This window comes from Lontra canadensis, unplaced genomic scaffold (assembly GCF_010015895.1).
Source record: "Lontra canadensis isolate GAN:19392208 unplaced genomic scaffold, GSC_riverotter_1.0 scaffold158, whole genome shotgun sequence".
Taxonomy (NCBI): Eukaryota; Metazoa; Chordata; class Mammalia; order Carnivora; family Mustelidae; genus Lontra; species Lontra canadensis.
The window spans coordinates 1,411,386-1,427,558 of record NW_022631152.1 but is presented as its reverse complement, the minus strand read 5'-3'; the positions used below and the strand labels follow the sequence as shown (position 1 = coordinate 1,427,558).

Genomic DNA, 16,173 nt, shown 5'->3' with positions numbered 1-16,173 from the left:
GGAGATGCATAAAGAGACATAAAGGGGAGGAAAGGGAAACAAGGCTGGGAGGGTGGGATGAGCCAGCCTGCAGGGGCTTTGACTGTGTCCCCAATTTACCATTCCAGGACACGGGATCTCTATGGAGTAGCCAGTGCTTAGCATATGGCGGAGCTTAATTAATACTACAACAACTTCACAGCAGGAACCTGTTCCCCACGTGCGCGCAGGAAGCTGCCATCTGTACGCACAGGCAATTACAAACATTCCAAACACTCTGCCCTGAACTCTGCAAGCACATCAAATACTCGCTGGAAAAGGTCACCCAGCAAACAGCTCTGATCAATCCTGTCCCAGGCAGAATCAAATCCCCTAAATAAGATCCACTAGATGCAGTGTCAAGAAGGTCAGAAACAACCCTATTTCACATCTTGAAGCGTTTTTACCATATGGAACATTTTAGAGGAAGAAGGGAAAGGAAAGGGGGGAAAAAAATCCCTCCCCAGAAATAATAGAATTCCAAGTAATTAAATGTTAAATAATCACAAAGTAAGCAAGGGATTTATTTTGGCCCCCGCCACTTTCTAAGGATCTAAGAAGCAGTTGATTTCAAAGAAGGCCATGCCAGGATTAAAAATGGAGTTTCACGCCTCCCCCTCTTCCCTCCCCCCATCCTATGCATCCCCATTGTGTACCTTTGTCGAGTTCACTTGAAATGTTCCACGATGAGGTAGGCACTAACTCAGCAGTGACTGACAACTCTGTTTCTGGAAAGAAGAAGAAGGGAGGGGAGAAAGACAGGGTGAGGGTAAATATATAAGTAACTTATGGGCTGTTAGAAGCATTATGGGAGACTTCCAAACGCCCTGCCCTGGGAGAGAGACCAGTGCAATCCCGGAGTTTATTAAGCAGGAATGCCCGGGGAAGGCTCCTGATTTACGGAGGCTATCCAGGAGAAGAATCGGTAGACCAGCGTGCAAGCCTGTTTTCTTTGAAACATGGGCTTGAAAATTAAAATACAAATATTTCATGAACAAAAAAATCAAGCCTGCAGAAATGACCAAACATTGTCAAACATCAACTTTTCTTTTTCTCGTTAGAAGACCACTCCTAGACTATTCAATAGTCTTTCCATGGAAAATGAGAGCTACATTGCTGATTTTATTTGTTGTATTTGTGAATTGATGGGATTTCTATTAGTAGAGAAATCTATGTCTCTATGTGGAAGCTTATAGTCAAGACAAACGAAACCTAAGTATTTGAATACGAGAGTCAACCAAGGCAATGCAACTTAAAAGGCAATTTTCAAAACCACCATTAATTAAAGCAAATATGAAGATCAACAATCTACAGGGTACAATATACTATGGAGATATAAAAATTCTTTAGTAATAGACTATACTATACAAATTATGTTTTTATTGTTTTTGAAATTTTAAGTCACAACACTGTTCTACCAGCACATTTTAATAAGGTTTCACTAACCTTCTCTTAGGCTACACACACACACACACACACACACACACACACACACACACACACGCTGTATTACAGAACTTTAGTACTGAGCAATATCTCAGAGAACTCAGAGCCTATGACATTGGATACATGGCACCCAGGGGTCAGTCAGTTAAGTGTCTGACTTTAGTTCATGTCATGATCTCCAGGTCCTGGGATCCAGCCCCATGTTGGGCTCCTCGCTCAGTGGGGAGTCTGTTATCCCTCTCCCTCTCCCTCTACTCCTCACCCAACTTGTGCGCACTCTCTCTCTCTCAAAATAAATAAATAAAATCTCTTTAAAAAGAAGGAGAGAGAGAGAGATGGCACCCATGCTGTCAATTCCTGTTCCTTCATTCAAGTGCAGACCTCCTTAATCAAGTATGGCTCTTTTTGCCTATTAAACCTGGGACTTGCCTTAGGGTCTTTTTGACAGAGTGCTCTAGGCAGCCACTAAAAATGGTTCTGAAATGCAACTTTTTAGTGAGTGGAAGAACTGGGATTCAGATCCAGGTCTGTTACTGCCCACACACCTCCTCATAGCTCATGCTACCTGGTACTCAACTCTGTGAAACCTAATTTGTTTTTCATCTTGCCTCTCTCTCTGGCTTCACCTTTTTACCTAGATAAGCACATTTTCTACCATTTCCTTATTTACTGATGGGGCTTGGCTGCCACTTGGCCATAGACGCCACACACCATAGTCAGTGAACTTTGCCAAGAACAGGATGTTTACCCACGGAGACCTTGCAACGGCCCACTTTTAGTTTGTCTACTGCATCTCTGATCAACCTGTCACACACAACAGAGACAAAGGGTTTGTTTGGTTTGTGCAGAACTCCTAGGGTTTGCCTCTTTCCCTGTCTAAGCGGCATCTGGGAAAGAAAGTAGAAGAACCCCAACCCAAATGGCCCCAGCCCTTCCTATGTCCTGAGTTAAAAACAGCAGAGCATCTTTTAAGGGGACCTGAAGCCAGATGGGCAGTATGGCAGGAACCTGAAAGCACATAAGATTCCAAAATATGAAAGAAAAAAGAAAAAAGTATCCCAAATAGGAAAAATGCTTCACCCAAAACCACAGTGCTCCTGTTCGCAATGAACCATTTGTCCTATGAATGAATAATTCTTGCAGGTGATTCCACGAGGAAGATCTAACTGCCTACACTTGGGGGCCCTCCATGAATGACCCCAACCACAGCTCTACCCTCACCCCAATCCTGCCGCCACCCACTTTGGCTCTTTGAATAATGGCCCTTTGTTTGCTGTATCATGGACGACTGCGGTTCACCATATAAAAGAGCTCATCAAGCACTCCAGTACCCAGACTTCAGGGAGCTGGGGAATAGAAGCATGGCAGCCAAGGCAGCGTTTCAGGCAAGGAAGCAAAAGGTGGGGAAGTGGTGGGATTAAGATCGACCTTGACAGTATTTACATTCAACATTTTCATAGCTTCATCTTACTGCTGCTCACAGTTACACTGCCAGAAATACAGGTTTCATTTTACAGTATTAATTTTATAGAAAGTTAGCCCGATGTCACTTGGTTTTTCTAACCTGAGTTTGAATTGCTGATTGAATATAATTTGGGACCGATGACAAATGAATAGATTCTTGGCACTGCTAATGGCAAAATTGTTCCCCATGTGTCTCTGGACACTAATGACTACTCTGCTCTTGGACTAAGGCAACAATAATTTCAATTCACAAGCTTATTAAGTGATTGTGATGATTCTGAGGAATTTTGTTCTCGGTCTCAAGATTTATTCCTTTAGATAACCACATGTTCAGCTTTTCAGACAAAATGATCATAAAAACAGATAAAATATTTTAAAATATGAATAACCTCCCTAAAAAATATTATCTTCCAAGGCCACATTTTTTAAAAGAAAGGCTGATTATTTTCTGTGCAAAGTGTAGTAATAGTAATACCCCCTCACAAAAAATGATGTTACTAGGTTTCCCCTCCCCCAAAAGGAAGGCTGACCTTTATGTGAGAAAAATTCAGTACTTGTCAACTTGCACTCCATGGAGTTCACAGTCAGTAACAGCTTTAGAGAGAGGCACAACCACCAGCTTTGTCTACGTAGGATCTCCACTAATGGATTCAGCTTCTTTCCTACATCCTCATCATGGCAAAAGGATAAAGTATTTCCAAGTACATTTAATACCCGCTAGCAACATCTCTTTGTGTAAAATTATTGTGGTAAGAACAAAGTAATATGGGCCAATTAGGAGATAGTAGACTATTTAATGGAAGCACACACCTAGATTAAAATACTAATTTCATGATCATGAGCAAGTTACTTAAAAACTTTTGGCTTCTATTTTCTCATCTATAAAAAGGGGACAATAAAAGCCACCTCACAGGATTGTGGTAAGGATTACATTAGATTATGGTCCAAAGTGGACCTGCACACTGTCCAGCACAGAGTGGACCCCCAGATCTTCTGTGCCTTCCTCTCGGTCTAGTAAAGCAGACAATAGCCACCTGTTAAGCAGACATCCTCCGGTTAGCGGCTATGTCACTGTCTAGGTTTGAAATAACACATTCTCCATGCTTTTAGGAAAGACTCTGTATTTCTCATGCTCTACTAATCTAAGCCAATCTTTTCATTTTTGTGAGGTTTTCCCCGAATTGGTCACCAGTTCTCTTAAGAACATAAGTGCTTTTATGCATTTTTACCCAATTTAGGCAAATCAAGCGTATTTTAGAAAACTCCAGCCCTTATCTTCCCTGACCTCTGCAGAAGGGCAAACCATTCTTCTCCCGATTTGATCAATAGGAGCTATTATCTTTGCAGTTTCACTGATGATTGACTTCTTGGCACTGATTCTGCAAACCATAAGGTTTTGGTATTTAAGCCTGAACAGTGGGAGTGTTATTTGGAGGAAAGGAAAAAAAAAAAAAAAAAAACAAGCCTTGAATCCTCCTCATTGATAAAAGCCTGTGCTCTCTGAAAGGATTACTGGTTCATCTCAGCAGTTGGCAGGTAGAGACCCCACGTTCACAGGATGTAGAATCTCTTGCAAGAAGCACCCAGCCACACCACATCCTGTATCCTGAAGCAAGGATACGTGAGCTTACACAGACATAGACCAGCATACTCAGGAGACTCATGGCCAGCCCCATGGTCACCAGGGCCAAGTATGCGGGAATAAGTGGCTACTCCAGTGTCCTTCTTGACCAGAGTCCCTGAGTCCCAGAATGTTATACTCGGGTATGCCTTAGATATTTTTTATGCCCACTGGATTTTGTGGGGGGTAATTTGATAGAGTAACATCAGAGGCTGTAGAGGGAGAGAGGACAAGAGGACGGGGCTCTAGACCCTTCTTCAACAGGAACAACTTTCCATATCTCTGTTTTAACTATCAGATATTGTGGAAAAGTCTCTGATGCTTTAAACAAAACAAACAAACAAAATTAAGCCTCTCCTATGGTACAGGCTCACTTTACAGATGAAGAAATGAGGGCCACAGAGGTCAAGTGAGTTGGTGAAAATCACAGAAGTTCTAAATAAACCCAGGCCTTAGAAATGACTTAGAAATAAATGCATGCTGCCTTCTCTCTGTGTTCATTATCTTCTGTCTGTGCCCCTAAGACGTGCTATGTATCCTTAGAAGCTGAGTTCAGAGACACACACATGGCATTTTCAAACAGCTAGGGTCAGTCACACAAAATCAGTACACTTTCTTCTCTGCTCATGGTCAGTGGGGCCCAGGGGAGGGTGGGAAGGAGGTGGGCATGCTGATGGCTTCAAGTTCTCTGCTATGCCGTGTCATTCTAGATATTATTTGGTGATAGCTCTCAGCCATGGTTCCTTCCTGTCTCCAGTGCCTGAGTGGAGGAGAAGCCCATAGCCATAACTTACTTGTAAGGTAACTTACTTGTAAGTTACTTTCACAGAGAGCACCTGTTTGGGAAAGTAACAGCCAAGCAGGGCACGTTCCCTAACAGTACAACGGATCAGTCAGCCAGGGCACTGTCCCAGCTCTGGGTTCACAATCACCCTATATCTGGGGTCCTGAAAGAGGGGCCCCTCTGCTCTGGGAACTGAACTTACTGAGGAGAGGGCAAAGTTAGAGCCTTTCTCACCCCATGTGAAATAGTCAGGACTGGAGAATTAATTACTGGGCTCAGTATCCACTATGACCTCATAATCCTCAGTGACCTCAAATTTGGATTTCTGATGTAATCTTTCAACAAAGTTATCAGGACAGTCAAAGACCAAAAAGAGAGCACAATTCTGCCACCTTAAACCCCCTGCTCCATCCCTAACCACACTAACTACACGACACTATGAAATCATATTTTTTTCTTATAAAACCTGTAGTAACTTTGTAAATAGCATAATTACTATGCAGGTGGTAAAGCCATTAATTTGTTGAAGAAAAATTTTAAATATACCAAAATTTGTAGTATTATTCATATTTTTGTAGAGAGGGAATTGTTAAAAAAAAAAAAAAGTCCAGGTTTTCTTAATGTGTGAGGGTCTCAGAGATCTTGTTAACAAGTTCATAGGTACCATGACTATCTCCATTCTTAGACTGAAGAACCGGAGGTAGACATATTAGGGCACTTATCTACTCAGCTTGTTGGGAGAGGGGTAGGATTTCTGATCAATCTGGGCAGGGCAGTCTGACAGTAAAACCAGAGTGTCTCCAACTGTGCCCCAATAAGGAGGCAGGGGGATGCTGAAAGGTGTAGCCACTTCTCTCGGGCTTAGGCCCCCTTCAGCCCCAGAAGGTCCCTGTGAATTCTAAGCTCCATAGAACACAGTTTGACAATGGGTATCTGAGACATTATACCTCCTTCCTATCAATGCCCTGTTTCTTAATTCTAAAACCCAAAAAGGACAGTGAGGAACACAAAGCGGGGGGGGGGATACTTCTTGAATCATCCTTAAATGCCTTGTTTTTCTTTGAACACATTATTTGCTTCTTTAAGTCTTCTAAATTAATATAACAGATCACATGCACTTGTATTTAAAGGAATTATGTTACACAAAGCACCACAATGACACACATCCTTTAAAGTCAATAAAAATAATCTTGAGAACTATCTTACTTAAAAATACCATACTTGGGCTCTCTTCCATGGAACTCTAGAGAGTCATGCACCCATTCACTCCCTCACTCATTCATTCATTCAACACACATATGTATATGCACTTCCTATGTATAAGAACTAGGATGAAAAATCTTGTCCTGGTCCCTAACATTTTCAAGAACTCACAGTCCACTGGGAGAATACAGAAACACAACCATAAACTGCATGACAGAGCAACAATAGAAACTGATAGAAATAATCTCCCCATCCCATGAGTCATTCCTCCCACCTTACCCTAAGCAGGCTAAAAACACCAAGAATACTGAATAAAATATCACAAAACAATAAATAATGCATAGCTGAGATTGAAAGGAAGAAAACAGTAAGTAGAAGCTGATGTAGAAGGTGCCTTATAAATATAGACCTTCTGGGCTGGAGGCTCAGTTTCAATGCTCACTTGAAAACCAAAAATGTGACCAGAGAGAGATCTAGGTTCTGGCTTAAAGTCTTTACTAGAGCCTAGGAGAACATCCCCATCTGTGGAAAGGAGCTGAACAACATTTCCTCCAATGAAACTGCTGGATGCCTAGAATCTAAGAATTGGGAAAGGGAGAAGGCACATCTCTTCAAGAAATCAAAAGGGTGTGTAAAGACCGGAGAATTCCAGTGTATCCTTCACCCAGTTTCTCTCCATGATTACAACTTAAATAATCATGGCACAGCATCAAAATGAGGAATTTGATATTGTTACTGTGCAAATGTCAAGTTCTATGTCATATATAGATATAGATATAGATATAGATATAGATATAGATATAGATATAGATATAGATATTTCCTCCCTTTCTTCTCCCCCTGGTTTCGGGTCTCTTCTGATTTGGTTAGTGTATATTTTTCTGGGATCATTGATACCCTTTTAGAATTTTGTTCTCCCATTCATCTATTCTTATCTGGATAAAATGACAAGGGAGAAAAACAAAAGAACAAGAGGCAGTACCAACAGCTAGGGACCTAATCAATACAGACATTAGTAATATGTCAGAAATAGAGTTCAGAATGACAATTATCAAGGTGCTAGCTGGGCTTGAAAAAAGCATGGAAGATATTAGAAAATCCCTTTCTGGAGAAATAACATACCCTTCTGGAGAGAAAAAAGAACTAAAATCTAACCAAGTTGAAATAAAAAAGCTATTAATGCGGGGCAATAAAAAAATGGAGGCTCTTGCTGCTAGGATAAATGACGTGAAGAGAGAATTAGTGATATAGAACACCAAATGATGCAGAATAAAGAAGCTGAACAAAAGAGAGGAAAACAACTACTGGACCATGAGGGGAGAATTCAAGAGATAACTGATACCATAAACAAAACAATATTACAATAATTGGGATCCCAGAAAAAGAAAGAAAGAAAGAGAGGTAAACAGGAGCAAATTATAGCAGAGAATTTCCCTAATTTGGCAAAGGGAACAAGCATCAAAATCCAGGAGGCACAGAGAACCTCCCCCAAAATCAATAAAAATAGGTACACACACATCATCTAATAGTAAAACTTACAAGTCTCAGTGACAAAGAGACAATCCTGAAAGCAGCTAGGGACAAGAGGTCTGCAAAATACAATGGTAGAAATATTAGATTGGCAGCAGACCTATCCACAGAGACCTGGCAGGCCAGAAAGGACTGGCATGGTATACTCAGAGCACTAAACAAGAAAAACATGCAGCCAAGAATACTATATCCAACTAGGCTGTCACTGAAAATAGAAGGAGTAATAAAAAGTTTCCAGGATAAACAGAAACTAAAAGAACCAAAACACCAAACCAGCCCTACAGGAAATATTGAAAGGGACCTCTAAGCAAAGAGAAAGCCTTAAAGTAAGAGACCAGAAAGGAACAGAGAAAATATAAAGTAACAGTCACCTTATAGGCAATACAATGATAGTTCATATCTTTCATATTCATATCTTTCTTTCAATTCATATCTTTCAATAGCTACCCTGAATGTAAATGGGTATCAGAATGGATTAAAAAAACAAGACCCATTAATATACTGCCTACAAGAACCTCATTGTAGACCCAAAGACACCTCCAGATTTAAAGTGAGGAGGTAGGAAACAATTTACCATGCTAATGGACATCAAAAGAAAGCTAGGGTGACAATCCATATATCAGATAAATTAGATGTTAAGCCAAAGACCGTTAAGAGATGAGGAAGGACACTATAGCATATTAAAGGGTCTGTCCAACAAGAAGATCTAACAATTTTAAATATCTATGCCCTTAACATGGGAGCTGCCAAATATATAAACCAATTAATAACAAAATCAAAGAAACACATTGACCATAATACAATAATAGTAGGGGACTTTAACACCCCCCTCACTGAAATGGACAGATCATCTAAGCAAAAAATCAACAAGGAAATAAAGACTTTAAATGACACACTGGACCTGATGGACATCACAGATATATTTAGAATATTCCATCCTAAAGCAACAGAATACACATTCTTCTCTAGTGCACATGGAACATTCTCCAGAAGACATCACGTCCTTGGTCACAAATCAGGTCTCAACAAATCAGGTCTCAATCAGGTACTTTTATCAGGTACCAAAAGATTGAGATCATTCCCTGCATTTTTTCAGACCACAATGCTCTGAAACTAGAACTCAATCATAAGAGGAAAGTTGGAAAGAACCCAAATATATGGTGGCTAAAGAGCATCCTACTAAAGAATGAATGGGTCAACCAGGAAATGAAAGAAGAATTGAAAAAATTCATGGAAACAAATGATAATGAAAACACAACTGTTCAAAATCTGTGGGACACAGCAAAGGCAGTCCTAAAAGGAAAGTATATAGTGATACAAGCCTTTCTCAAGAATCAAGAAAGGTCTCAAGTACACAACCTAACCCTACACCTAAAGGAGCTGGAGAAAGAACAGCAAAGAAAGCCTAAACCCAGCAGGAGCAGAGAAATAATAAACAGCAGAGCAGAAATCAATGAAATAGACACCAAAAGAACGGTAGAACAAATCAACGAAACTAGGAGTTGGTTCTTTGAAAGAATTAAAAAGATTAATAAGCCCCTGGCCAGACTTATCAAAAAGAAAAGAAAAAGGACTCAAATAAATACAATCAAGAATGCAAGAGGAGAGATTACAACCAACACCAAAGAAATACAAACAATTATAAGAACATATTACAAGCAACTATATGCCAGCAAACTTGACAATGTGGAAGAAATGGATGCATTCCTCGAGATGTATAAACTACCAAAACTGAACCAGGAAGAAATAGAAAACCTGAACAGACCCATAACCAGTAGGGAGATTGAAGGAGTCATCAAAAATCTCCCAACAAACAAGAGCCCAGGGCCAGACGGCTTCCCAGGAGAATTCTACCAAACATTTAAAGAAGAATTAATACCTATTCTCCTGAAATTGTTCCAAAAAATAGAAATGGAAGGAAAACTTCCAAACTCATTTTATGAGGCCAGCATTACCTTGATCCCAAAACCAGACAAAGACCCCATCAAAAAAGAATTACAGACCAATATCCTTGATGAACATGAATGCAAAAATTCTCACCAAAATACTAGCCAATAGGATCCAACAGTATATTAAAAGGATTATTCACCAAGACCAAGTGGGATTTACTCCAAGGCTCAAAGGTTGGATCTACATCTACAAATCAGTCAATGTGATATAATACATTAATATAAGAAAGAACAAGAACCACTTGATACTCTCAATAGATGCTGAAAAAGCATCTGACAAAGGACAACATCCTTTCTTGATCAAAACTCTTCAAAGTGTACACATAAAGGGTACAGACCTCAATATCATCAAAGCCATCTATGAAAAACCCATAGCGAATATCATTCTCAATGGAGAAAAACTGAAAGCTTTTCCGCTAAGGTCAGGGACATGGCAGGGATGTCCACTATCACCACTGCTATTCAATATAGTACTAGAAGTCCTAGCCTCAGCAATCAGACAACAAAAAGAAATTAAAGGCATCTGAACCAGCAAAGAAAAAGTCAAACTCTCACTCTGTGCAGATGATATGATACTTTATGTGGAAAACCCCAAAGACTCCACTCCAAATCTGCTAGAACTTGAATAGGAATTCAGTAAATTGTCAGGATATACAATCAAGGCACAGAAATCAGTTGCATTTCGATACAAAAACAACAAGACAGAAGAAAGAGAAATTAAGGAGTAATCCCATTTACAATTTACACCCAAAACCATATGATACTTAGGAATAAACCTAACCAAAGAGGAAACGAATCTGTACTCAGAAAACTATAAAGTACTCATGAAAGAAATTGAGGAAGACCCAAAGAAATGGAAAAAATGTTCCATGCTCATGGATTGGAAGAACAAATATTGTGAAAATATCTATGCCACCTAAAGTAATCTACACGTTTAATGCAATCCCTATCAAAATACCATTAATTTTTTTCAACAAAATGGAACAAATAATCTTAATATTTATATGGAACCAGAAAAGACCCCGAATAGCCAGAGAAATGTTGAAAAAGAAAACCAAAATTGGCAGCATCACAATTCCAGATTTCAAGCTCTATTATAAAGCTATAATCATCAAGACAGTATGATACTGGCACAAAAACAGACACATAGAAAAATGGAAGACAATAGAGAGGCCAGAAATGGACCCTCAACTCTATGGTCAACTAATCTTTGACAAAGCAGAAAAGAATGTCCTATGGAAAAAAAACAGTCTCGTCAACAAATGGTGTTGGGAAAATTGGAGCCACATGCAGAAGAATGAAACTGGACCATTTCCTTACACCACACAGAAAAATAGCCTCAACTGGATGAAAGACCTCAATGTGAGACAGGAATCCATCAAAATCCTTGAGGAGAATACAGGCAGTAACGTCTTCGACCTCAGCCACAGCAACGGCAAAAATGAAGTATTGGGACTTCATCAAGATCAAATATCTGCTGGGAATAGAGGGTTAGTCTAACCTAAGAGGTTCCAAATTTTCAGTTCCTTTTAGCTTTCTAATTTACATTTGGTCCTAGAAAGAGAAAATAACCATCCATTTAACATGCTATTATGCACAGGTTAAATGACTTCTGCTCCAGGAAGGCCAACGAGGAAATAAAATACATAAAACAGAAAGTTTGATGCACAAATTTCAGCTCCTTGAAATAGTGTAATGCTGACATAAAAAAAAAAAAAATCTTTCTAATGTTTGAACCTGAAATAGGATAATTCTCTGTTTAAATGGCAGCAATACAGCCATGCAAGTAAATAGGAAAACAAAATAAATTTGCTTATTCAGTAATATTCTTTTTTGTTGTTGTTGAAAAGACAGAAAAATACCTGGAATTACTCTAATTTTCTACTTTATAATTCATGCTTAATTCTATGGTCCATGTGTCCTTGGCCACCAGTGAGTAAATGGTCTTCCTTGCATTCTGAATAGACAGTTAATTTCTTGAGGGCAAGGATTATGGTCTTATGCTTCCTTTGTACCCTACCTGGCTTCTACATGATCCTGAATAGCCTAGATGGGAGGCAGAATAGCACAGAAAGGTGCTATGTTGACTGAGAGTCAGATATGTTCAAATCCCAGCTCTGTCACATACTAGCTTATGACCTTGGGCAAATTACTTCACACCTTTAAACTTTAGGTCCTCGTTCATAAAATGAACATAAGGGTGATGACCTCGCAGGGCTGTGATGAAGATTACTTAGGAAAATTATCTGGAAATGTGTTCAATGCCCAGCAAAAGGTAAAGTAAGCGCTATCACTGTCCAATAATTTTTTTTTTTTTAAACTGGCCATAGATATATCTTGAAGGGCATTTAATGCACCGATTCCCAAAACCAGCTGGGGAGCACATTAAAGAAATCCAGAATCTGGGACCTCTATCTTTAAACTATCAAATCTCCCTAAATGAGTCTTACATAACCACCCAGCATTAGTCTTCTATAAACCACCAGTTTAGGGAAACTCAAATAATCAAATAATGATATGCCTGCCAAAAAATGAAAAACACAGAAAGCTTTAACTGAATGATAAATTTAATATAATTTAAGAATCAAGAGGAAAGGGAATTGGCAAACCAAAGCTTATCTTATATTTGCTATAAAATTCCAAGGTGGTCAGCAACCTCAATATTGAGACAGCTCCTTCAATACTAATGAAGACAAAATTGGTACCTCTTGAATGACTTTCAAAGCCAAGCATTTCTTTAACTTGAAGGTTTTCTTAATTGGCTAACCAATGATTCAGCCAATTAGACTTTTAGGAGAAAAATTATCATCCTGTGAAGAATGAAGCAGTATTGTCTCAAGAAGAATCTACAGACATAGGATCTCAATGGGTGGGAATTCTGTTTGTGGAACTCTCTTCCCAACGGGCAAATTGGACACTCCCTAAACATATGCAGTCATCCTATCCTAGACATAGAAGAAGAAAGAAACAAAACCCTTTTCAGCTTTGATTCTCAGCCACTTAAAGCATTTGCAAAGAGAAGCCCACTTTGGAAGCAGTTGAAAAAGCTATTAAGATTCCAAGCACCTTATAGTGACACAAATACCTTGCATCTAGGTAGCACTCTTCCTTTCAAGAAAGTCTGTACACAAAACAGACATGAGCTCATGACTCCACATGGGAAGGATCAAGGCCCGAGATAATCATACTCCAGTTGGAGCTGAAGAAACCCAGACTCAGCCAGAGAACTTGCCTAAGGTCCCCTGGTGTCATCAGGTGCCAGGAGAAGGTGGCCGCAGCCTTCGCTCACCCAGCCCGGCTCCATACAGGCCCTCTGTTACACGGCTGGTGAAGATGCTTCCCCAGTTCTAAGCTTTATTTTTTCTCTAATTCCCTCCCACACCGTTAATTCAACCATTTCAAAGTTCCAAAGAGTGAGGAGTAAAATTTTTTAAAGATTTTTTTTTTTTAATTTATTTGACAGATCACAAGCAGGCAGAGAGGAAGGCAGAGAGAGATAGGAGGAGGAGGCAGGCTCCCCGCTGAGCAGAGAGCCCGACGCGGGACTCGATCCCAGGACCCCGAGATCACGACCCGAGCCGAAGGCAGAGGCTTTAACCACTGAGCCATCCAGGCGCCCCGAGGAGTAAAATTTTTAAAGAGAATTACCTTCAGAAAAAAAAAAAAAATCTATTGAAAGTATAATTTCTACCTTCTGGTTGGCCCTGGAAACCAAATATTTAAGTTAATAGGATTGAGGACCTCTTGGATTGGTGGAAATTATTTTAATCAGAGACGTACATTTAGGGGGATTACTATTATCCTACAAGATAGTGAGATGGTTTTGCTCCAGCTGTATTAGCCTGGTGTGTAGGATCTAGATGGCTGGCAATTTTCAAATACTTAATTTGTCTCAAATTGCTGCAGTTTAAAATGCTTTTGCCCATCTGGACCAGGTTTCCTGTTCCATGTCATTGTTGATAGCCTAAGGAGATCAATAATTAAAACTAAATAGAGGGAAACACTATGCAGAGCCTACGTTGGGAACAGAATCCCTTCCCAGAGCCTCTTAGTTCAATTTCTCCCTCTTTTGAGGTCTCGTAGGGTTTTATCTACTCCTCCCTTAAGACACTTAATAGTTTGTAAGGTAACCTACAATTGCTTTCAGCATGCTTCTCTGCTAAAATTATATGTTTCCTGTGGCTACAGATAAAGTTTTATGTCTGCATTACACAGAGCTTCAACTGTTGCTCTGTAAACACAGTAGGCACTAACAAATGTTTTCTGAAAGCAGAGCTGACATAATAAGGACTCTCTCCATGTATTATTACATGTATTAGTGTAAGGTAGCATGGTAGGAAGCAGAATGGCCACAGGTCATTCCTCCCTGTTATCCACACCTTTTTGTAGCTCTTCCCACGAAGACGTGGGGTCTCCCTCCCCAGCCTGAATCTGGTCTGGCCCTTGTGACTTGGTTTGGCTAAAAGAATGTGCCGAGACCTTGGTCTAGTCTGGATGAAAGAATCACACAGCCAATATACTGACTCAGGAAATAAATGCTTGTCTACAAAAGTTTTGGGGTGATTAGATAGGACGATGTGTGGGTAATAGATACCCATTTAAAGATAAGAACACCAAGGCTCAGTGAAGTTAGGAACCAGCCTAAAGCCAAAGAGTGAAAAGGCCAGGATTTGGATCCAGTCTTTCTGATTCCAAAGCCCACAGTCTCTCCATTAAATAAACTAACCAAATTTCAAATATTCTTGTGCATTCAGAAATAAGAGACAAATGGGGGAGGAGCTTCCTTTGGTGCCTGTGAACTGCCCTGGGAGGGAGCCGCCCGCATCTGACAGGGCTGTGTGTTGGTGGCTCACCTGATCAGATTTAAGAGATACAAAAGTACGGTACCTCTTTTTTTTTTTTTTTAATCTTTTCTTTTTGGTGTTCCAGAATTCATTGTTTATGTACTACACCCAGTGCTCCATGCAATACATAACCCTCCTTAATACCCACCACCAGGCTCACCTATCCCCCCAATCCCCTCCCCTCTAAAACCCTCAGTTTGTTTCTCAGAGTCCACAGTCTGTCATGGTTTATCTCCCCCTCCAATTTCCCCCAACTCACTTCTCCTCTCCATCTCCCCATGTCCTCCATGTTATTCCTTATGCTCCACAAATAAGCGAAACTATATGATAATTGACTCTCTCTGCTTATTTCACTCAGCATAATCTCCTCCAGTTCCATCCATGTTGATACAAAACTTGGGTATTCATCCTTTCTGATGGAGGCATAATACTCCATTGTATATATGGACCACATCTTCCTTATCCATTCGTCCACTGAAGGGCATCTTGGTTTGGTGACTGCGGCCATTGCTGCTATGAACATTGGGATACGATATCCGTTCTTTTCACTACATGTGTATCATTGGGGTAAATACTCAATAGTGCAATTGTAGAGTCATAGGGAACCTCTGTTTTTAATTTCTTAGGGAATCTCCACACTGTTTTCCAAAGCGGCTACACCAACTTGCATTCCCACCAACAGTATAAGATGGTTCCCCTTTCTTCACATTCTCTCCAACACTTGTTATTTACTGTCTTGTTAATTTTGGCCAATCTAACTGGTGTAAGGTGATATCTCAATGTAGTTTTGATTTGAATCTCCCTGATGGCTAATGATGATGAACATTTTTTCATGTGTCTGTTAGCCATTTGTAGGTCTTCTTTGGAGAAGTGTCTGTTCATATCTTCTGCCCATTTTTTGACGTGATTATCTGTTTTGTGTGTGTTGAGTTTGAGGAGTTCTTTATAGATCTTGGATATCAGCCCTTTGTACTGTCATTTGCGAATATCTTCTCCCATTTCATGGGTTGCCTCTTTGTTTTGTTGACCGAACCTCTTTCAAACAATGATCTGGAAGGAATGATATTCCCACATCCACCAACCCAGAGCTCAACTAATAGCCACTGCTACTCAAAGTTGGCCGTTTGGTCATTCTCTTGTACAACATACTTTTTATTCATTTCTCTAATCAGAAAGAAAAATAATTTTGCATGTAGTTAATTTTTGTGACTGTTCTCTTCCACCATCCATCTGCCAAGGCTGTTTTGGTTTCCAAACCCAATGAAAACAGTTTGAGCTGGTTCCCAGGGACTGATATCTACATCTGAAATGTAG

At 39.9% G+C, this 16,173-nt stretch overlaps 1 protein-coding gene across 2 annotated transcripts in view; it reads right to left on the bottom strand.

The window, feature by feature from the left end:
• ROR1 (receptor tyrosine kinase like orphan receptor 1) overlaps window positions 1–16,173 on the bottom strand; it is a 402,684-nt gene that overhangs the window by 173,952 nt on the left and 212,559 nt on the right. The window contains exons 1-2 of one of the 2 annotated variants that reach the window (XM_032844867.1): window positions 3,459–3,521; window positions 675–746 (exon numbers count right to left, since the gene is read on the bottom strand). In XM_032844867.1, the coding sequence (XP_032700758.1) occupies window positions 675–746; window positions 3,459–3,501 (115 nt within the window). In that variant the 5' untranslated portion in view covers window positions 3,502–3,521. Of the gene's footprint in view, window positions 1–674; window positions 747–3,458; window positions 3,522–16,173 lie in introns of those variants that run through there. The other variant, XM_032844866.1, reaches the window with a different exon arrangement.